The sequence below is a fragment of the Mesoplodon densirostris genome, chromosome 11, assembly GCF_025265405.1.
Source record: "Mesoplodon densirostris isolate mMesDen1 chromosome 11, mMesDen1 primary haplotype, whole genome shotgun sequence".
NCBI classification, from domain to species: Eukaryota; Metazoa; Chordata; class Mammalia; order Artiodactyla; family Ziphiidae; genus Mesoplodon; species Mesoplodon densirostris.
The window spans coordinates 48,768,626-48,792,545 of NC_082671.1; the positions used below are offsets into that span (position 1 = coordinate 48,768,626).

At 41.1% G+C, this 23,920-nt stretch overlaps 2 protein-coding genes across 3 annotated transcripts; both read right to left on the minus strand.

Annotated features, from left to right (window-relative positions):
- Positions 1–1,271: 1,271 nt before the first annotated feature.
- On the minus strand, positions 1,272–19,234 carry TMT1A (thiol methyltransferase 1A). 2 transcript variants are annotated; one of them, XM_060113423.1, is made up of 4 exons: positions 19,081–19,234; positions 18,376–18,875; positions 5,132–5,401; positions 1,272–1,852 (listed from the first exon to the last, which is right to left on the minus strand). In XM_060113423.1, the coding sequence occupies exons 1-3, from the start codon at positions 19,085–19,087 to the stop codon at positions 5,165–5,167; spliced, it is 744 nt and encodes a 247-aa protein (XP_059969406.1). In that variant the 5' UTR covers positions 19,088–19,234; the 3' UTR covers positions 1,272–1,852; positions 5,132–5,164. The 2 variants fall into 2 exon arrangements, with proteins under 2 accessions (XP_059969406.1, XP_059969404.1); XM_060113421.1 differs by lacking the exon at positions 1,272–1,852 and having other exon boundaries at positions 3,428–5,401.
- Positions 13,564–14,182, minus strand: LOC132499078 (ubiquitin-like). Its single transcript, XM_060113424.1, has 2 exons — positions 13,895–14,182; positions 13,564–13,760 (listed from the first exon to the last, which is right to left on the minus strand). Exons 1-2 carry the CDS (start codon positions 14,180–14,182, stop codon positions 13,614–13,616), a joined length of 435 nt encoding a protein of 144 aa, XP_059969407.1. The 3' UTR covers positions 13,564–13,613.
- Positions 19,235–23,920: the final 4,686 nt, after the last annotated feature.

Here is a 23,920-nt window from a genome sequence, read left to right on the forward strand (position 1 = left end):
TTGTTGACATTAGTCTGCTATGATTCATTACACCCTCAGTTGCCTCAACAGATAAATAAGAGTTGAATTTCAGTTATGTTAAGCTCTGTGTTTTCTAAAGCAATACCAAAGAGAAAGGCTTACGTTAGGGTCAAGAGTACAAAAGGAACTATTATGTAATCTTTGCCTCACTTTCTATTCAAGTGTGAAATAGGTAGGAATTCAGGAGAAGCAACTGGAATATCAGAACAGTTAGGAACAGAATATAATAAATATATATTATATAAATATAATAAATTTTAACTTTTTCTTGTTGTTGTCATTGCTAGCCATTAAAATAAGTGTTGAGCTCATGGACCCAGGGCCTTAACAAAATTAGGAACAAGCTGATGGAATAGTAGCCATCCCAAAATCTGCCCTTCAGGCTCTGGTGCCCAGCCCTGCCTACTTCCTTTCAGTTTCTTGAACATACTGTGTTTTTTCTTTTTATTTGTCTGTGGCACAAGCTGTTCCATTAGGCTGAAATACTCCTTATTCATCCTCTGGAATTCAGTTTACACGTCACTTCCTCAAGGAAGCCTCTGATCCTCCCCCGAGGAGGGTCAGATTCCATTCTCCTGTACCCTGCACTTCTCCCTCTTAGAGAGCACTGATCACAACTGTATGCTCCACCAGGGCAGGGAACAAGTCTAGCTTATTCAGGGCTCTAAACCAATCACTAAGAGCAGAGTACACAATAGGCACTCAGTAAATATTTGTCAAATGAAGTTCAGCATTTATTAAGCACCAAGTACCTCACTTCGTTAACTCATCACAGTAACCCTTTTAGGTATTCTTATCCCCATTAACAGATGAGGAAAGTGACACTAGAAAAGTAACATGCCCCAGGTCACATAGTCAACGAATGGTACAGCCAGAACTTGACCCACGTCACTTTGATGCCAAAGCCAGTGTCCTTTTTTCTTTTATTTCTCTCATTGCATGCTATTATCCCACCGAAAAGCCAGTGTTCTAAGCATGGCACTACGTGATGTACCACAGAAAAGCCGGCAGAGGGTCTGATCAGAATGTAGCTTTGGGGCCTCCCTGGTGGCGCAAGTGGTTGAGAGTCCGCCTGCCGATGCAGGGGATACGGGTTCGTGCCCCGGTCTGGGAGGATCCCATATGCCGCGGAGTGGCTGGGCCCGTGAGCCATGGCCGCTGAGCCTGCGCGTCCGGAGCCTGCGCGTCCGGAGCCTGTGCTCCGCAACGGGGGAGGCCACAACAGTGAGAGGCCCGCATACCGCAAAAAAAAAAAAAAAAAAAAAGAATGTAGCTTTGTACTTGTAATGCACATTCGTAGTGTGCCTTCGTACTTCCCCCGGTCACAGGCTCTCCTTTCATTTGGAGGATACACAACTCTCCTTGTCTCGGTCCACATGGTCTGGGTGAGCTCAGCCCTAGGGATGAAGCACTGTGCCATTCAGCATGACCCATCCCATTGAAATATGATGATTGATTCAGGGGTGGGCTTGTGACCTAATACTGTCAATAAGAGCCAATTGAGGGGGCTTCCCTGGTGGTGCAGTGGTTGAGAGTCCGCCTGCCAATGCAGGGGACACGGGTTCGTGCCCCGGTCCGGGAAGATCCCACATGCCACGTCGCGGCTGGGCCCGTGAGCCATGGCCGCTGAGTCTGCGTGTCCGGAGCCTGTGCTCTGCAACGGAAGAGGCCACAACAGTGAGAGGCCCGCGTACCGCAAAAAAAAAAAGAGAGCCAATTGACACTCAATCTAGAACTTTGATTGGAGTCTTTGCAAAAGTGGACTTGATCTTTCCAACTGGCCATGGGCCCTGGAAGCATGAAGATCGGCATTACTTCAGAGACTCACCACCTGAAACAGAGAGGAGGGCAGATGTGACCCTAGACACTGCCTGGCTCCTGATAACATTATCTGAGCCTTGCTCAAGCTGTGCCTGAGGTTTTCTGCCCATATACTTTTCACTAATTTGAGTCAGTGGAGTCCTTTTTCTGCATAAGCCTTTTTGGATTAGGAGTTCTGTCACCTGCAATAAAGGGAATCTAACCAACACAGGACCTAAAAGACACTGGACATGTTTTGACTCTTTTCTGTTTCCATTTTGCACAGGCTTAGGTCACTTCCTTAGGCTCTTTTTTTTTTTTTTTTTTTTGCGTTACGCGGGCCTCTCACTGTTGTAGCCTCTCCCGTTGCAGAGCACAGGCTCCGGACGCGCAGGCTCAGCGGCCATGGCTCACGGGCCCAGCCCCTCTGCGGCATGTGGGATCCTCCCGGACCAGGGCACGAACCCGTATCCCCTGCATCGGCAGGCGGACTCTCAACCACTGCGCCATCAGGGAAGCCCCCTTAGGCTCTTTGAATGATCATAAATGTGTGTTTTCTGGGCCTGGGGAAGAAAGCAGTGAGAAGGTAGTACGGCAGCGATGCTTGTCCAAACAGGTGTTGTGGTTTTAGGAATCGTGGCTCTAGGACTTGCTCAGTAACTTGTGGAATGTAAGAAATTTCACTTACTTATTTTTCTGCACCTATAAAGAGTGAGGATAATATTTGCTACACTGGGGCTTCCCTGGTGGTCCAGTGGCTAAGACTCCACGCTCCCAATGCAGGGGGCCCAGCCTCGATCCCTGGTCAGGGAACTAGATCCTGCATGCCGCAACTAAGATCCCACGTGCCGAAACTAAGACCCGGGGCAGCCAAATAAATAAATATTAAAAAGATTTTTTTGCTACCCTATTTAAACAAAAGGGAGTTGATAAGAATGTGCCTAGTACTTTGTACTTTGGTATGACTCACCTTCCAATGTGGCAGTAACACTTCATCATGTCAACCTGTGGCTTTTCATATTTCTCAATCCCTAGACTGACCTACCCAGTAGTGAGGTGGGTAAATAAGGAGGCTCCTACTTTTGGGAGACCATAGAGGGAGGATATTCATGTTCCATAGCTCAGGAGGCCATAGATGCATGTCCTAACCTCACTGTAGCATTAACTGTTTTCATGCTCAAGAGAGAATAGTAAGCTTTCTTTCTGCTCTATGGATTTCACAAATGCTGCGGAGCAACTAAGCCCATGCGCCACAACTACTGAGCCCTCGTGCTGCAACTACTGACGTCCACGCACCTAGAGCCTATGCTCTGCAACAAGAGAAGCCACCACAGTGAGAAGCCTGCGCACTACAATGAAGAGTAGCCCCTGCTCACTGCAACTAGAGAAAGCCCACGCGCAGCAACAAAGACCCAACGCAGCCAAATAAATAAATAAATAAATAAATAAATAAATAAAATCTGCTAGCTGTGTTTAGAGAGTTACCTGGCTGTAGAAGGAAAAATCTGTATGTTCAAATAGCTTAATTTTCCACAGTGAAGGAAAGCCCTCCCAGAGACACTAAGAAAAATGAAACCAAGCCAGCAAAGATATAAACCATTACTTTTATTTCCATTCCTAAAATGTATGTGAATTTATTTATTGATTTGATGTTTAGTCTCTTTGCAAAATCATCTCAGAAAATATTCTAAATTTATTAAAATGCATACAAACTATTGCTGAAAATTCTAAGTCCTCTTATTGACCAACTTGTTTTCAAAACACTTGTGATGATTTTCCAAGGTTTCCATGGTTACAGGGAACAAAGAAATCATCTTGAGACCAGAGTGGAAATTTGATCAGAATAATCCGAACAGTATTTATCTACCTCTTTACAGACTCACAGCTTGCCTATTTTGAGGCGGCTCTTACAAAGCGTATCTAATTATTGAAGGTTTCTCTAATTACAGTGGACCTTTTCTTTGCCTGCAATTTACTACATTCAGCAAAGTATACGTTAGATAATAAGGAAAATGAACCCAAGAACTCTAACTGCTTCATATAGTTTTATGGATATACTGAAGTGTCAAGTACAATCTTCATCTTAAGAATTGAAGACTGTAATGCAGGGAAACAAACTCTGGTGGAATACCAGAATAAAAAACATAACAAAGCTGGGCAGAACTAGGTGTGGCATCCTGGTACATTAATTTTGAAAGCCAGCCCAATGATACTAAGGACAACAAATAGATTCAGATTTCTTTAAAAAAAAAAATCTGTGCTGTTTAGGTTTGGAGTTTTCAACTAGTTAGTATTTCTTTATTTAGTTTGTGAATTATTAAGATTTTTTTGGGACTTCCCTCGTGGCGCAGTGGTTAAGAATCTGCCTGACAATGCAGGGGACACCAGTTCGAGCCCTGGTCCGGGAAGATCCCACATGCCATGGAGCAACTAAGCCCGTGCACCACAACTACTGGGCCTGTGCTCTAGAGCCTGTGAGCCACAACTGCTGAAGCCCGTGCACCTAGAGCTTGTGCTCCGCAACAAGAGAAGCCATCAAAATGAGAAGCCTGCATGCCGCAACTAGAGAAAACCCACGCACAACAACGAAGACCCAGCACAGCCAAATATAAATAAATAAATGAATTAATTAATTTAAAAAAGATCTTTTCACATCTCCCTCTTCAAAGTCTTCTTTTGAGTGATTTAACTGCTAATTAGCATCAACCTCTCAAAGAGAGGGTAAAATTAAAATCTGTTGGGTAATAATTTAAATAAGACAAAAAATTTGAAGTTACTGAATAAAGTAAGGTTTGAGGATAATGGTGGACTTCAAGTATGAAAGCCCATTGTTTCCTTTAAGGGAGAGTTCAAAGCTGTTTTGTTTTGTTTTTGATTCTTTGTGAGACAACAGAAAATAGCTAAATAGGTTACAACATAAACTTTTAGTGATGAAATTCAAATTTACCTAAAAAAGGGGGTTCCTTTCTCCCAATTAGTTTTTTTTGTGTGTGTGTGTGGCTGTGTTGCGTCTTCATTGCTGTGTGCGGGCCCTCTCTAGCTGTGGCGAGCAGGGGCTACTCTTTGCTGTGGAGCATGGGCTCTAGGTATGTGGGCCTCAGCAGTTGTATCACGTGGCCTCAGTAGTTGTGGCTCATGGGCTCCAGAGCACAGGCTCAACAGCCGTGGCACACGGGCTTAGTTGCCCCACGGCATGCGGGATCCTACGGACCAGCGATCGAACCTGTGTTCCCCACATTGGCAGGCAGACTCTCAACCACTGCACCACGAGGAAGCCCCCCAATTAGTATTTTAAGTGTAAAACCAAAACCTTAAATTATTCGAGCTCTTCAGGTCTCAACTCCTATTTCACAGCATATCCGTAGATGTGAGGGCGCAGGAGCTCCCAGGACACGGGGGCCTGTAAGTGCTGCAGCTTCAGCTTGGAGAATCGGGCCCGCTCCAGGGCCTTCCAGCTCTCTCTGGTCAGGTTGCACCCATCAAACAGAAGGTACCAGACAGGATTCAGGACCTGTTGCCAGAAGTAATTCCAGGTTGAAGGCTTAGCTGCTACATGCTCCATGAAATAAAAAGCTCCTCCCTGAGAAAGAAAAGAAAAAAAAACCACATCAAGGATTTTAGTTTTGGGGAAAAAATTTATAAGATGATTTTTTTAAATTAATTAATTTATTTATTTTTGGCTGCACTGGGTCTTCATTGCTGTGCACGGGCTTCCTCTAGTAGCGGCGAGTGGGGGCTACTCTTCGTTGCGGTGCACGGGCTTCTCATTGCGGTGGCTTCCCTTGTTGTGGAGCATGGGCTCTAGGCGCGTGGTCTTCAATAGTTGTGGCTCGCGGGCTTTAGAGCGCAGGCTCAGTAGTGGTGGCACATGGGCTTACTTGCTCCGAGGCATGTGGGATCTTCCCGGACCAGGGCTCAAACCCGTGTCCCCTGCATTGGCAGGCGGATTCTTAACCACTGGACCACCAGGGAAGTCCTATAAGATGATTAAATGTCAGATTTCAGTGGCCCCAAAGGCCAACTTCGTGAGAAGACAGGGAGAAATTCAAACTTACTACGATACTATTCTGGTTAATAGTATCATCTTCTGTCAGATTTTATACAGAGTTGCCAATCTATATTTTCTGTTCATAAAGGTAATACATAATAATAGTTAGAATTTAAAGCAGTTACTGCATGCAAGATCCTGTCTGTAAGGCCTATCACATGTTAACTCAATCCTCACAATACACTTACTTGGTAAGTATTATTATTATTATCATTCCTGTGTTCTACAGATGAGGAAACAGAGTCACATAGAAAATAAACAACTTGCCCAAGGTCATACAGCTTACAAGTGTCAGAATCAGGTTTTTACCTTGGGTGGTCTGGCTCCAGAGGCTGGCAATACTGTCTCACCAATATTATTTTAGAAAATACAGAAAAGTTTAAAAAGAAAAACAGTCAACCATCTTTCATCACCTCAAGACAACTACTGTTAAGATTTCGTGGAAGATGGTGGAGTAGAAGGACATGCACTCATTCCTTCTCGTGAGAGCACCGGAATCACAACTAACTGCTGAACAATCATCGACAGGAAGACACTGGAATGCACCAAAAAAGATACCCCACATCCAAAGACAAAGGAGAAGCTGCAGTGAGATGGTAGGAGGGGTGCAATCAGAATAAAATCAAATCCCGTAACCACTGGGTGGGTGACTCACAAACTGGAGAACAGTTATACCACGGAAGTCCACCCACTGGAGTGAAGGTTCTGAGCCCCACGTCAGGCTTCCCAGCCTGGGGTATCCGGCAACGGGAGGAGGAATTTCCAGAGAATCAGACTTTGAAGGCTAGTGGGATTTGATTGCAGAACTTCGACAGGACTGGGGGAAACAGACTCCACTCTTGGAGGGCACACACAAAGTAGTGTGCACATCAGGACCCAGGGGGAAGGAGCAGTGACCCCATAGGAGACTGAACCAGACCTACCTGCTAGTGTTGGAGGGTCTCCTGCAGAGGCGGGGGGTGGCTGTGGCTCACCACGGGAACAAGGACACGGGCAGCAGAAGTTCTGGGAAGTACTACTTGGCATGAGCCCCCACCTTCCCCCACCGCCCCCCGCCCCAGTCTGCCATTAGCCCCACCAAAGAGCCTGTAGCCTCCAGTGCTGGGTTGCCTCGGGCCAAACAACCAACAGGGAGGGAACTCAGCCCCACCCATTAGCAGACAAGCTGATTAAAGTTTTACTGAGCTCTGCCAACCAGAGCAACACCCAGCTCTACCCACCACCAGTCCCTCCCATCGGGAAGCTTGCACAAGCCTCTGAGATAGCCTTATCCACCAGAGGGCAGACAGCAGAAGCAAGAAGAACTACAGTCCTGCAGCCTGTGGAACAAAAACCACATTCAAAGAAAGGTAGACAAGGTGAAAAGGCAGAGGGCTATGTCCCAGATAAAGGAACAAGATAAAACCCCAGAAAAACAACTAAGTGAAGTGGAGATAGGCGACCTTCCAGAAAAAGAATTCAGAATAATGATAGTGAAGATGATCCAGGACCTTGGAAAAAGAATGGAAGCAAAGGTCGAGAAGATGCAAGAAATGTTTAACAAAGACCTAGAAGAATTAAAGAACAAACACCTAGGGCCTCCCTGGTGGCGCAGTGGTTGAGAGTCCGCCTGCCGATGCAGGGGACACGGGTTCGTGCCCCGATCCCGGAGGATCCCACATGCCGCGGAGCGGCTGGGCCCGCGAGCCATGGCCGCGGAGCCTGTGTGTCCGGAGCCTGTGCTCCGCAACGGGAGAGGCCACAGCAGTGAGAGGCCCGCGTACAGCAAAAAACAAAAACAAAACAAAAAAAAAAAAAAGAACAAACACCTAGAAGAATTAAAGAACAAACAGACATGAACAATACAATAACTGAAATGAAAAATACACTAGAGGAATCAATAGCAGAATAACTGAGGGAGAAGAACGGATAAGTGATATGGAAGACAGAATGGTGGAATTCACTGCCACAGAACAGATTAAAGAAAAAAGAAAGAAAAGAAATGAAGACAGCCTAAGAGACCTCTGGGACAGTATTAAATGCGCCAACATTCGCATTACAGGGGTCCCAGAAGGAGAAGAGAGAGAGAAAGGACCTGAGAAAATATTTGAAGAGATTATAGTCGAAAACCTCCCTAACATGGGAAAAGAAATAGCAACCCAAGTCCAGGAAGTGCGGAGAGTCCCAGGCAGGATAAACCCAAGGAGAAACACGCCAAGACACATAGTAATCAAATTGACAAGAATTAAAGACAAAGAAAAATTATTAAAAGCAACAAGGGAAAAACAACAAATAACATACAAGGGAACTCCCATAAGGTTAACCGCTGATTTCTTAAAAACTCTGCAAGCCTGAAGGGAGTGGCATGATATACTTAAAGTGATGAAAGGGAAGAACCTACAACCAAGATTACTCTACCCAGCAAGGATCTCATTTGGATTCGATGGAGAAATCAAAAGCTTTACAGACAAGGAAAAGCTAAGAGAATTCAGCACCACCAAACCAGCTCTACAACAAATGCTAGAGGAACTTTTCTACATGGGAAACACAAGAGAAGAAAAGGACCTACAAAAACAAACCCAAAACAATTAAGAAAATGGTAATAGGAACATACATATTGATAATTACCTTAAATGTGAATGGATTAAATGCTCCAACCAAAAGACACAGGCTTGCTGAATGGATACAAAAACAAGACCCATATATACGCTGTCTACAAGAGACCCACTTCAGGACACATACAGACTGAAAGTGAGGGGTTGGAAAAATATATTCCATGTAAAAGGAAATCAAAAGAAAGCTGGAGTAACAATACTCATATCAGATAACATAGACTTTAAGATAAAGACTATTACAAGAGACAAGGAAGGACACTACATAATGATCAAGGGATCAATCCAAGAAGAAGATATAACAATTATAAATATATATGCACCCAACATAGGAGCACCTCAATACATAAGGCAAATGCTCACAGCTATAAAAGAGGAAATCGGCAGGAAAACACAATAATAGTGGGGGCCTTTAACACCTCACTTACACCAATGGACAGGTCATCCAGACAGAAAATTAGCAAGGAAGCACAAACTTTAATTAACAATAGACCAGATAGATTTAATTGATATTTATAGGACATTCCATCCAAAAACAGCAGATTACACTTTCTTCTCAAGTGCACGTGGAACATTCTCCAGGATAAATCACATCTTGGGGCACAAATCAAGCCTTGGTAAATTTAAGAAAACTGAAATCATATCAAGCATCTTTTCCAACCACAACACTATGAGATTAGAAATAAATTACAGGGAAAAGAACGTAAAAAACACAGACACATGGAGACTAAACAGTACATTACTAAATAACCAAGAGATCACTGAAGAAATCAAAGAGGAAACCAAAAAATACCTAGAGAAAAATGACAACAAAAACACGATGATCCCAAACCTGTGGGATGCAGCAAAAGCAGTTTCAAGAGGGAAGTTTATAGCAATACAATCCTACCTCAAGAAACAAGAAGAATCTCAAATAAACAGTCTAACTTTACACCTAAAGGAAGTAGAGAAAGAAGAACAAACAAAACCCAAAGTTAGTAGAAGGAAACAAATCATAAAGATGAGAGCAGAAATAAATGAAATAGAAACAAAACAATAGCAAAGATCAATACAACTAAAAGCTTGTTCTTTGAGAAGTTAAACAAAATTGATAAACCTTTAGCCAGACTCATCAAGAAAAAGAGGGAGAGGACTCAAATCAATAAAATTAGAAATGAAAAAGGAGAAGTTACAACGGACACTGCAGAAATACAAAGCATCCTAAGAGACTACTACAAGCAACTCTATGCCAATAAAATGGACACCCTGGAAAAAATGGACAAATTCTTACAAAGGTATAACCCTCCAACTGAACCAGGAAGAAATAGAAAGTATGAACAGACCAATCACAAGTAATGAAATTGAAACTGTGATTAAAAATCTTCCAACAAACAAAAGTCCAGGACTAGATGGCTTCACAGGTGAATTCTATCAAATATTTAGAGAAGAGCTAACACCCATCCTTCTCAAACGCTTCCAAAAAATTGTAGAGGAACACTCCCAGACTCATTCTAGGAGGCCACCATCACCCTGATACCAAAACCAGACAAAGATACTACAAAAAGAGAAAATTACAGACCAATATCACTGATGAATATAGATGCAAAAATCCTGAACAAAATACTGGCAAACAGAATCCAACAACACATTAAAAGGATCATACACCATGATCAAGTGGGATTTATCCCAGGGATGCAAGGATTCTTCAATATATGCAAATCAATAAATGTGACACACCATATTAACAAATTGAAGAATAAAAACCATATGATCATGTAAATAGATGCAGAAAAAGCTTTTGACAAAATTCAACACCCATTTGTGATAGAAACTCTCCAGAAAGTGGGCATAGAGGGAACCCACCTCAACATAATAGAGGCCATATACAACAAACCCACAGCAAACATCATTCTCAGTGGTGAAAAACTGAAAGCATTTCCTCTGAGATCAGGAACAAGACAAGGATGTCCACTCTTGCCACTATTATTCAACGTAGTTTTGGAACTCCTAGCCATGGCAATCAGAGAATAAAAAGAAATAAAAGGAATACAAATTTGAAAAGAAGTAAAACTGTCACTATTTGCAGATGACATGATGCTATACATAGAGAATCCTAAAGATGCCACCAGAAAACTACTAGAGCTAATCAATGCATTTGGAAAAGTTGCAGGATACAAAATTAATGCACAGAAATCTCTTGAATTCCTATACACTAACAACAAAAAAATCAGAAAGACAAATTAAGGAAACAATCCCATTTACCACTGCAACAAAAAGAATAAAACACATAGGAATAAACCTGCCTAAGGAGGTAAAAGACCTGCACGCTGAAGACTATAAGACACTGATGAAAGAAATGAAAGGTGACACAAACAGATGGAGAGATATACCATGTTCTTGGATTAGAAGAATCAATATTTTGAAAATGACTGTACTACCCAAAGCAATCTACAGATTCAATGCAATGCCTATCAAATTACCAATGGCATTTTTTACAGAACTAGAACAAAAAATCTTAAAATTTGTATGGAGACACAAAAGACCCTGAATAGCCAAAGCAATCTTGAGGGAAAAAAACGGAGCTGGAGGAATCAGACTCCTTGACTTCAGACTATACTACAAAGCCGCAGTAATCAAGACAATATGGTGCTGGCACAAAAACAGAAATATAGATCAATGGACAGAATAGAAAGCTGAGAGAGAAACCCATGCACCTATGGTCAACTGATCTATGACAAAGGAGCCAAGAATATACAATGGAGAAAAGACAGTCTCTTCAGTAAGTGGTGCTGGGAAGACTGGGCAGCCACATGTAAAAGAATTAAATTAGAACACTCCCTAACACCATACACAAAAATAAACTCAAAATGGATTAAAACCCTAAATGTAAGACCGGACACTATAAAACTCTTAGAGGAAAACATAGGAAGAACACACTTTGACATAAATCACAGCAAGATCCTTTTTGACCCACATCCTAGAGTAATGGAAATAAAAACAAAAATAAACAAATGGGACCTAATGAAACTTAAAAGCTTTTGCATAGCAAAGGAAACTATAAACAAGACGAAAAGACAACCCTCAGAATGGGAGAAAATATTTGCAAATGAATCAACAGACAAAGGATTAATCTCCAAAATATATTAATAGCACATGCAGCTCAATATTAAAAACACAAACAACCCAATCAAAAAATGGGCAGAAGACCTAAATAGACATTTCTCCAAAGAAGACATACAGATGGGCAAGAGACACATGAAAAGCTGCTCAACATCACTAATCATTTGAGAAATGCAAATCAAAACTACAATGAGGTATCATCTCACACTGGTTAGAATGGGCATCAACAGAAAATCTACAAACAAAAAATGCTGGAGAGGGTATGGAGAAAAGGGAACCCTTTTGCACTGTTGGTGGGAATGTAAATTTACACAGCCACTATGGAGAACAGTATGGAGGTTCCTTAAAAAGCTAAAAATAGAATTACCGTATGACCCAGCAGTTCCACTACTGGGCATATACCCAGAGAAAACCATAATTCAAAAAGACACATGCACCCCAATGTTCGTTGCAGTACTGTTTACAATAGCCAGGTCATGGAAGCAACCTAAATGCCCATCGACAGACGAATGGATAAAGAAGATGTGGTTCATATATACAATGGAATGTTACCCAGCCATAGAAAGGAATGAAATTGGATCATTTGTGGAGACGTGGATGGAGCTAGAGACTGTCATACAGAGTGAAGTAAGTCTGAAAAAGAAAAACAAATATTGTATATTAACGCATGTATGTGGAATCTAGAAAAGTGATACAGATGAACCAGTTTGCAAGGCAGAAATAGAGACACAGATGTAGAGAACAAACGTATGGACACCAAGGGGGGAAAGCGGGGGTGGGGGTGGTAGGATGAACTGGGAGATTGGGATTGACCTATATATACTAGTATGTATAAAATAGATAACTAATAAGAACCTGCTGTATAAAAAAATAAAAAAAAACAAAAAACAAAAAAGATTTTGTGTATACTTTTATATGAATATGTATTTTTTTCTAAAACTAGGATTGGAATATACATTCTGTTTTATAATCTGTTTTATTTTATTATTTATGTATTTGAATATTATTCTAAAAGATGGTTTAAAAAAACCTTTATGCAATATTTCACACCACTGAAGTTACCATCTCTTATTTAACCATTCTCATTTAGGCTATTTCCAATTTTACATTGTTATAAATACTGTTACAGTGAACATCCTTATCCATAAATCTTTGTGACCATCTAAAATTATTTCCAAATAAATAACTTGCTAAAAAGTGGAATTGCTGAATCAAAAGTCTGTGCCTTTTTAAAGCTTTTGGTACAGGTTGTCAGATTGCCCTTTGGAAAAGTTGTAGCAGTTTGCTTTCATACTAGCAATAGATGTGAACGCCCATTTCCAATAAACTCTCGTCAGTACTTTTTTCTCCTATATCTTTGTCAATTTGATGTGTAATATGGTATTTTTGATAACCTGCATAGCTTTAATATTCGTACTCGTAACATCTTTTACTAAACCTTATTATTTGGATTTCTTGTTTTCTGATTTGTCTGTTAATGTCCATTATCAGTTTTTTTCTTTTTTTCTTTTTTCTTTTATTTATTTATTTGGTTGTGCTGGGTCTTAGTTGTGGTAGGTGAGCTCCTTAGTTGTGGCTCACCGGCTCCTTAACTGTGGCATGCTCACTCTTAGTTGCGGCATGCATGTGGGATCTAGTTCCCTGACCAGGGATCGAACCTGTGCCCCCTGTGTTGCGAGTCTTAACCACTGTGCCACAGGGCAAGTCCCCACTATCGGTTTTCTAATAGGCTGTTGTTTTTTTTCTTACTGATTAGTAAGGGCTTTTAGTGTAATTAGACTACATATACCACAGATGTTTTCCCTTGTTTGTTGTTTGCCTTTTAATTACAATTTTTTAAACTTCCCCTTCTTTTATTTAAAAAAATATTTAAATTCATCTGAGTATTGTTCTTAGGCTCTTCTTTGCAAACCTGTGGCCGTCTGAATCCATACCTAGTACTGCCTGGGACTAAATAACCATGTCTTATACTTTTTTTTTTTTTAGTTTATTAGTTCATGTCTTTTATTAACCAATATACAATAACCTGTCTTCTGGTTTGTTGAAACAATAGGTCAGACAACATTTGCCACAGTAGTGTTTGTCAAAGTGGCTGGCCATAGAAACTCCACACCACATTTATCTGAAGGGCACTCCCAATGAAGGTGACTGCTTTTGCCATTCTGATCCACCTTACAGTATTTCAGGACAGCCAGCTTAACCTTCTTTCTCTCTCTTTTTTTTCTTTTGGCCGTGTGGCTTGTGGGGTCTTAGTTTCCCAACCAGGGATCAAACCTGGGCCCTCCGCAGTGAGAGTGCAGAGTCCTAACCACTGGACCGCCAGGGAATTCCCAACCCTCTTTCTCTTATGCTTTTTCTTCTTGGGAGTGGTGTAAGACTTCTTCCTTTTCTTAGTACCAGCACGAAGTCTCAACAGAAGATGAAGAGTGGACTCCTTTTGAATGTTGTAGTCAGACAAAGTACGTCCATCTTCCAGTTGCTTGCCAGCAAAGGTCAGTCTTTGCTGGTCAGAAGGAATTACTTCCTTATCTTGGATCTTGGCCTTTACATTTTCTGTTGTATCCGAGGGTTCGACCTCGAGAGTGGTGGTCTTCCATGTCCGGATCTTCACAAAACTCTGCATCCTGGTGGCGGCACCACCACAGATGGTGGATCCAAAAAGCCTATGTCTTATACTTTTGTACCATTGTCACAGGATGTAAACAATAGGATTTATTTTATTAAAATACTGAATCATCTAAAAGTGTTACTAAATTCTTGGTTATATATATATTTCATTTATTTATTTTTTTTTTTTTGCGGTACGTGGGCCTCTCACTGTTGTGGCCTCTCCCGTTCAGAGCACAGGCTCTGGACGCGCAGGCTCAGTGGCCATGGCTCACGGGCCCAGCCACTCCGCGGCATGTGGGATCTTCCCGGACCGGGGCACAAACCCGTGTCCCCTGCATCGGCAGGCAGACTCTCAACCACTGCGCCACCAGGGGAGCCCGTGATTATATTTTGTCATTAGGTATTTTATTTGGTCAGTGGATGCTGTGTGTAAATTACTGTCATATAGGAGTTAGTAACTGCTGTTTTCATCTAGGACGGTCCTATACATATAGGTCAAGTCTGGACACAGTAGAGGCTACATATTATTAAGGAGTCTTCAGAAGTTTTCTACTTATCTACCTCTGGGGTGAAGGGTGAAAGGCACCAATGATTACCTCCCAAACCCAGGGTGACTGTCCCACTCTCCTTAGCCTCCCTAGTGTTGGCTATCCCAGGCAGAGTTTAGAGATGGAGTTCCTCCAGATCTATGGGTAAGTGTAAGTCCTGTGTTCAGGAATGGAAAACTTGAAATTTCCTGATTGAAATATTTTTTTCCATAGAAGAGGACAGGAGAGAAGAGGTGATCCAGGCCTGGGGAGGTTGCTGATGCCCTCTGGCTTACACAGGTTAAGCTAGAGATGGTTGTTACCCATTCAGGGGACTGTCGAGTAGACAGCTGGATATGAAGATCTGGAGTTAGAAGAGAGATCTGAGCTTGATACTTAGATTTGGAAGCCATTTGTGTATGCATGGTAATTGAAAACATTGGGGGTACATGAGATTGCACAGGGGGTGTATATAAGTGAAATGAGAGCTAAAAAAGAAACTCCAGTGTTTAGGGGATGGGCAGAGGAAGAAAAGCCAGCAAAAGTGGTAGAAATGTTGAAGTCAGATAAAAAGCCCCAGTGACAAGCACTGTGGTACAGTGATAAGAATGTTTGCATTAAAGTCAGACATAGTGGCTGTGTAACTTGAGGCAAGTTTCTTAACTCCTCTGGGTCTGTTTCCCCAATCCAACATTAAGGCAATACCTGCTTTAAAGGACTGTTTCCTACATGAGAATGTAGGAAAGCTCCTGGTTCTGTTCAGCAGAGAATGGGTGCTTCGGAGGAGCTAAGGAAGACCACCAAGAATATGATCCCCTAAGGGCACTCTCAGTGCTTAAACCAGAGATGACCATTATTTGCTTTGCAGAGGTGTTGTGAGATTAGTAACACTGTAAGCAAAACATCTAACTGTGCCGTCTTAGGACACAAGAACCCAGGATTTGAGTATCAGAATCAGACTTTTTTCAGTTACTACTTTGACGTTGGCCTATCCTTGAGCCAAAGACAGAATTACAGTTGGCCCTCAGTATCCACAAGTTCTGCATCCTTGGATTCAACCAAATGCAGATCAAAAATGTTTGGAAAAAATCCAGAAAGTTCCAAAAAAGCAAAACTTGAATTTGCCACATGCTGGCATCTGTTTACCTAGCATTTACATTGTATTAGGTATTATAAGTAATCTAGAGATGATTTAAGGTATATGGGAGGATGTATATAAGTTATATGCAGATACTGCACCATTTTATATAAGGGACTTAAGCTTCTGTAGATTTTGGTATCTGTGGAGGGGACAGGGAGGGACCCCGAGGAAATTGAGGGACGACTGTATGTTATTGCCTCGAAACACTATTTTCAAGTCCTTTTCTTCCTGAGGAACTTCCTCTGTTAGAAAATAAAACTGGGGATTACAGAACATCCATTTCCTCTAGTATAGTAAATTCAAATGTTAAGATATCCATACTTGAGACTTCCCTGGTGGCACAGAGGTTAAGAATCCGCTTGACAATGCAGGGGACATGGGTTCGAGTTCTGGTCTGGGAAGATCCCACATGCCGTGGAGCAACTAAGCCTGTGTGCCACAACTACTGAGCCTGTGCTCTAGAGCCTGTGAGCCACAACTACTGAGCCTGCATGCCACAACTACCAAAGCCCATGCGCCTAGAGTCTGTGATCCGCAACAAGAGAAGCCACCGCAATGAGAAGCCTTCACGCTGCAACTAGAGAAAGCCCGTACACAGCAACAAAGACCCAACGCAGCTAAAAATAAACAATTAATTAATTAATTAATTTTAAAAAAGATATCCATACTTTATATTCACCTATGTTTAGAATAAAACTATTTTAAACTAGTTTTTAAACAAACAATAAAGGTAATATGTGAAAATTACATATAGGTATAAAGAATTTCAAACTATACAGAGAGGTATAATATGCAAAGTAATTCCTTCCCCTCATCCAATTCCCTTCCCAAGAGGTAACCACTGTTAATAGTTTCTTGTGTATCATTCCCATTAACATAAGTACTTATATAGGTATATTCTCCCCCCACACACAAATGGACTTATACTATATATAATATTCTATGCTTTCATTGCTTTTTAAATTAACACTGTCTCTTGAGGAGATAGTTTTTTCATATCAACATAGGTAACTCTTCCTTGTTCTTTTAACAGCTGCACAGAAATCCTTTATAGGATGTGACAATTTACTTAACAGCCTCCTACCTCCTATTGCTGGATGTTTAGGTTATTTCCAATTTGTGGTATTACAAATACTGTAATGAATATTTTCACATATGAATGAGTTTTTGCACATTTGTGCAGTATAGCTATAGGATAAATTCCTATTGGATGAAGGAGGACGTGTCCTTGAAAATTTGATATTATGAAATTGCCCTCCAAAGAGGGCACTTCCTCCAGTTGGGGTAATCCAGTCCCCCAAACTCACCCCAACACCATATTGAACTTAAAAGTCTCTGACAGTGTAGTAGGTAAAAATAGTATCTTGCTTTAATTTCTTCTTAATTGAAGTATAGTTGATTTATAATATCATATTAGTTTCAGGTATATAACATTGTGATTCAGAATTTTTATAGATTACATTTCATTTAAAGTTATTACAAAATAATGGCTATATTTCCCTGTGCTGTAGAATATATCCTTGTTGCTTATTTATTTTATACATTGTAGTTTATGTCTCTTAATCCCACACCACTATCTTGCCCCTCCCCCCTTCCCTCTCCCCTCTGGTAACCACTAGTTTGTTCTCTATATCTGTGAGTCTATTTCTGTTTGTTATATACATTCGTTTGTTATATTTTTAAGATTCCATGTATAAGTGATATCTTGCTTTAATTTGTTCTTTTATTGCAAGACAACATTTATATCATATATTGGCTATTTTTATTTATATTTCTGTTCCTGTGCTTTGCTTACTTTTCTCTTTTTTAAAAAACTGATTTAAGAATTCTATTGATCTTGATTTGTAATGTCTTTTTTTTATTAAAACATTTTTTAAAATTAATTAATTAATTAATTTAGTTTTGGCTGCCCTGGGTCTTTGTAGCTGCACGCAGGCTTTCTCTAGTTGCTGCGAACAGGGGCTACTCTTCGTTGCAGTGCAAGGGCTTCTCATTGCAGTGGCTTTTCTTGTTGCAGAGCATGGGCTCTAGGCGCACGGGCTTCCGTAGTTGTGGCATGCGGGCTCAGTAGTTGCAGCTTGCGGGCTCTAGAGCACAGGCTCAGTAGTTGTGGCACACGGGCTTAGTTGCTCCGTGGCATGTGGGATCTTCCCGGACCAGGGATCGAACCCGTGTCCTGCTTTGGCAGGCAGATTCTTAACCACTGGACCACCAGGGAAGTCCTGTAATGTCTTTTAATATGAAGTTAACGCATTGTCTATCATCCTTGGCAAATATTTTTTACAAACTTTTTTGTACTTTAAGTTTTTTTATACTCCTTTTTTTTCTCTGCAGGAGTTCTAAAATTTTACATATTCATATATTATCAATCTTTTCCTATATAGCTTATTTTCCACTCTAAGATTTTTTTAAAAATTCAGCAGTATCTTCTCTAGTAGTTCTACTTTTTATGTTAGGGTGTTTGATCTACCTGAAATTGATAGGGCTGCCCTTGTTGATAGTGGTTACTACTAACCAGCCCTCACACCCTGTACTCACCGGCCTCAGCACTCTGCACACTTCCTGGAGGATCGGCTCCTGGTTCATCACGGAGCACAGCACCAGTGTGCAGACCACCACATCCATGGAGTCGTCGGCCACCTGGTGCAGGTCCTCCCCGGCAGCCACCAGGAAGTGCTCAAACTGCAGGTGTCGGTTCTCAGCAATGCTCTTGATCAAGAACTTCTCAAAGTTGGGGTTCGGATCAGTACAGGTCACCCGGCATCCAGGCGGGTAGAACTTGAAGTTGGACCCTGTGCCGCAGCCCAGCTCCAGCAGGGAGAGCTTCCCAGAGGGGCCCGCAAACTCCTGTAGATTGCTGAAGAGCTCCCGCTTCTTGCTCGCCATCTGTTCGTTGTACATCACAGTGAACCTTGCCAAGAAGTAGGGGAATGATTTTTTGCATATCCGGTTCCACAAGCCCAGGAAGTCCAGCAGGTACATGGGAAATGCCAGGATGCAGACGGCCAGCCGGAGGATAAAAATGGTAAGCGCCATCACTCAGAAGAGAAGAAAACAGATCAAGAGTTAGAGGCCTGACTCCTTTAATTTCAGGAAGTAGGTTTCTGGCCACATTCCAGAGCCAATCAGCTGCAGAGGAAAGAACTGGTTGTGCTGGAGTGACGCAGCTGAAGTAAAATCTCGGGCAAGAGGCCCATTTCACCCAGTTAATAGATGTTTGCCAAAAGTTGCCTCATAGCTTACTTTTCATGAAGTAAAATGAGAAGGTTCTCAGCTTTTCCTTAGAAGTAAGGCTGATTACAACCCATTATTACAAATCTATTCCTGCTTGGAGACTACTGCAAGTTCCTGCTGAAGTTTTAAATGCACAGCATACTTACAGCCTGTCTGGTTCTCCAGTGACCTCTGCTAAGAAAACAGAATCCGTGGGTGGAGCCTGGTTAAACCACACCAGAAAGCCACTGCCAAAGCCCATTTATTACGTGACCCCTCCTACTTCCCTTCCATCCCACCCTCTTTTTTTTTTCACAATTTTTTTTTCTGCTGATTTTATTTCTTTATTTTTTGTCTCTTGTGGATGCCTTTTTTTTTTTTTTGGCTGCATTGGGTCTTCATTGCTGCATGTGGGTTTCTCATTCCAGTGGCTTCTCTTGTTGCAGAGCATGGGCTCTAGGCGCGTGGGCTTCAGTAGTTGCGGCACACGGGCTCAGTAGTTGTTATAGCAGCCTATATTTTAAAAAGTATTTCCCTCACCCCCTTTTTGTCTTCAGTCTCTGTAGGCAGTATTTTAGTTTTCTCCTGGGGTGTTTACATTTCAAAGACATTCATAACTTCAAGGACAGAGAAAGAATGAAGTTTTTCTCCTAGGAGTTTTGGGGTGTATTTCTGTATTATCAGAAGTCTAGGGTGACTACTATTTAAATTTTTTCTTTGTATTAGGGGTTGGGCAACATGAGGCACTCTGTTTCAATCACCACAACATCCTCCCCTTTGCTCTCCTCACTTTCCCAGGGATTCTACCTCTTAGCATCCTAATCAGGCTTTCTCACATGTACTTGGACCTTAATCTGCAGTAGCTTGTGCCCTCCTAGCTTTGCAAAATGGCACATGAAGGTCTCCAACTTATTATTCTGCTCTTCTACCTTGTCTGCCAGCCCCGAAGCTAGCAGAGTAGTGGACAACTGCATGTTCTTCTCTAACTTCAGCTCTTCTTCCAACTGTCTAACTCAAGCTTCAGCCTCTATTTGGGCATCAGTGGCCACAGAACTGCCCACAGTAGAGGACAGCCCACTGCAGCAGCCATTTGTTTCCCTTCTTTGCCACAGTGTGCTCTGCTCAGTTCCTCAAACAAATGCATCAACACACCCGGCTTTTTCAGGGTGCCCCTGTACTCACACATTGGTCCACAAGCGTCTAACATACAGGCCACCCCTCCTGACATAGAGGTTGATGTCTAACTCAGGATATTATCCTCAAATGCTTCTTTCCCAGGGTTTGTTTCTTCAGTCTCCTGGCTGCCTTATCAGTTGTTAGTTCACAACCTGGCTGCTGTACACACTGAGCAAGGAGAGACTGAAGAAAGAAGCGGACCGCTCCAGATTGGTAGCTGGCAGGTTTAATAAGAAGGGAGCTTACTTATGAGGCTTGTCTTAGATGGCCACGAGATGAGTAGATCTCCACACCCACCACCAGAATCATAAAAGTTTAGATAGAGGCCTTAACTGGGATCTGTCACCTCCACAGTCCAGATGGTCTCAACACCTTACTCTCTCAAAGCTGTATCCTTGGAACAGCTCCCACTGTGGGAACAGTGGTAAGAATGGACATTTCAAGGACAGTTGAGGGAATGAGGAACCTCTGATTGCCTGAGTCCAGCCCATCAGTCACTGATCACGTCCTCTTGATGACCTCCTCCAATATACTTTGTGTCCTTTTTTTTTTGACCACACCCCGGGGCATGCAGGGTAATAGTTCCCCCACCAGGGATCGAACTTGGCCACCCCCACCCCTGCAGTGGAAGCACAGAGTCTTAACCACTGGACAGCCAGGGACGTCCAGTTTGTGTCCTTTTTTTAGTCAGTTTATCTAGAGGTTTTTCACGTGTATTGATCTTTTCATAAAACTAGCTTTTAAGTTTTGTTAATTTTTCTCTAGTGTTTGTTTTCTATTTCATTATTTCTGGACTTTATTATGTTTTTTTCTATTTACATTGAATTTAATTTGATCATCTTTCACTTCTGAAGTTGAAAGCCTTAATAATTGATATAAGCCCCCTTGCCTCTTCTAATGTAAGTATTTGAAGCTATAAATTTTTCTTATAGCACTGCTTTAGGTGGATACACAAAGTCTGATGTACTGTGTTTTCATTTTCATTCAATTTAAAATATTTTCTAATTTTCTTTGTGATTTTTTTCTTTGACCCCATGGATTATTTAGAAGTTGTTTAAATATTTGGGGCTTTCATAGGTATTTACGTATATTGATTTCTAATTTAATTTTATTGTCACAGAACATACTGTGTGGGCTTCAATCTTTTGAAGTCTGTTTAAATTTGCTTTATGGCCCAGAATATATTTTTTCTCAGAAAATGGTCCCTGTTCATTGAAAAGAATGTGTATTCTGAAGTTGTCAGGTGTAATGTTCTATAAATGTCAATTAAGTTAAGGTAGTTGAAAGTGTCATTCAGACCTTCTGTACTCTTATTATTTAGTTGCTCTGTCAATTATAGTGGGGGATGTCTTACATCTACAATTATGATTGTGAATTTGTTTTTCCCTTTAGTTATTTCAGTTTTTGCTTCATGTATTTTGAGACTCCATTATTAGGCACAAATATATCTATAATAGTTGTAGCTGCCTGATATATTTCCTTTTCAACATTATGAAGTGTCCTTCTTTGTTTTTAGTGTTTATTTTTGTCCTGAAGTCTATTTTGTCTGGTATGTATTTAGCCACTCCTTATGCTTTCTAATGTTTCCTCTTTCCAACTTTATTTATTTTTTATTGGAGTATAATTGCTTTACAATGTTGTGTTGGTTTCTGCTGTACAATGAAGTGAATCAGTTATATGTATACCTATGTCCCCTCCCTCTTGGACCTCCCTCCCATCCCACCCATCTAGGTCATCACAGAGCACCGAGCTGAGCTTCCTGTGCTCTATAGTAGGTTCCCACTAGCTATCTATTTTACACATGGTAGTGTATATGTGTCAATCCTAATCTCTGAATTCGTCCCACCCTCCCCTTCCCCCACTGTGTCCACATGTCTGTTCTCTACATCTGTGTCTCTATTCCTGCCCTGGAAATAGGTTCATCTGTACCATTTTTCTAGATTCCACATATACGCGTTCGTATATGATATTTGTTTTTCTCTTTCTGACTTACTTCACTCTGTATGAGAGTGTCTGGGTCCATCCACACCTCTACAAATGACCCAATTTCGTTCCTTTTTATGGCTGAGTAATATTCCATTGTATATATGTACCACATCTTCTTTATCCATTCATCTGTTGATGGACACTTAGGTTGTTTCCATGTGCTGGCTATTGTAAATAGAGCTGCAATGAACATTGGGGTACATGTGTCCTTTTGAATTATGGTTTTCCCAGGGTATATGCCCAGTAGTGGATTGCTGGGTCATATGGTAGTTCTATTTTAGTTTCTTGGGGAGCCTCCATACTGTTCTCCATAGTGGCTTTATCAATTTACATTCCCACCAACAGTGCAAGAGGGTTCCCTTTTTTCCACGCCCTCTCCAGCATTTATTGTTTGTAGATTGTTTGATGACGGCCATTCTGACCGGTGTGAGGTATTACCTCACTGTAGTTTTGTTTTACATCCCTCTAATAATTAGTGGCATTGAGCATCTTTACATGTGCCTCTTGACCACCTATATGTTTTCTTTGGAGAGATGTCTATTTAGGTCTTCCATCCATTTTTTGATTGGGTTTTTTGTTTTTTTGATACTGAACTGCTTGTATATTTTGGAGATTAATCCTTTGTCCATTGATTTGTTTGCAAATATTTTCTCCCATTCTGAGAGTTGTCTTTTTGTCTTGTTTATGGTTTCCTTTGCTGTGCAAAAGCTTAAGTTTAATTAGGTCCCATTTGTTTATTTTTGTTTTTATTTTCATTACTCTAGGAGATGGGTCAAAAAAGATCTTGCTGTGATTTATGTCACAGAGTGTTTTTCCTATGTTTTCATCTAAGAGTTTTATAGTGTCTGGTCTTACATTTAGGTCTTTAATATATTTTGAGTTTATTTTTGTGTATGGTGTTAGGGAGTGTTCTAATTTAATTCTTTTACATGTAGCCATCCAGTTTTCCCAGCACCATATATTGAAGAGGCTGTCCTTTCTCCATTGTATATTCTTGCCTCCTTTGTCATAGATTAGGTGACCATAGGTGTGTGGGTTTATCTCAGGGCTTTCTATCCTGTACCATTGATCTATATTTCTGTTTTTGTGCCAGTACCATATTGTCTTGATTACTGTAGCTTTGTAGTATAGTTTGAAATTGGGGAGCCTCATTCCTCCAGCTCCATTTTTCTTTCTCAAGATTGCTTTGGCTATTCAGGGTCTTTTGTGTTTCCATACAAATTGTAAAATTTTTTCTTCTGATTCTGTGAAGAATGTCAGTGGTAATTTGATAGGGATTGCATTGAATCTGTAGATTGCTTTGGGTAGTTTAGTCATTTTCACAATGTCAATTCTTCTAATCCAAGAACATGGTATATTTCTCCATCTGTTTGCGTCATCTTTGATTTCTTCCATCAGTGTTTTATAGTTTTCTGAGTACAGGTCCTTTGCCTCCTTAGGTAGGTTTATTCCTATGTATTTTATTCTTTTTGTTGCAATAGTAAATGAGATTTTTTCCTTAATTTCCCTTTCTGATCTTTCATTGTTATAGGAATGCAAGAGATTTCTGTGCATTAATTTTGTATCCTGCAACTTTACCAAATTCATTGATTAGATCTAGTAGTTTTCTGGTGGCATTTTTAGGATTTTCTGTGTATAGCATCATGTCGTCTGCAAACAGTGACAGTTTTACTTCTTCTTTTCCAATTTGGATTGCTTTTATTTCTTT

Excerpts from the sequence above, each read along its gene's own strand:
- LOC132499078 (XM_060113424.1), bottom strand. The coding sequence starts at position 14,182 with ATGCAGAGTTTTGTGAAGATCCGGACATGGAAGACCACCACTCTCGAG. Across the intron at positions 13,761-13,894 it reads AAAAGCATAAGAGAAAGAGG|GTTAAGCTGGCTGTCCTGAA; the intron begins GTTGGGAATTCC and ends GAGAGAAAGAAG.
- TMT1A (XM_060113423.1), bottom strand. Across the intron at positions 5,402-18,375 it reads TGTGCAGAGTGCTGAGGCCG|GGAGGAGCTTTTTATTTCAT; the intron begins GTGAGTACAGGG and ends TTTCTTTCTCAG.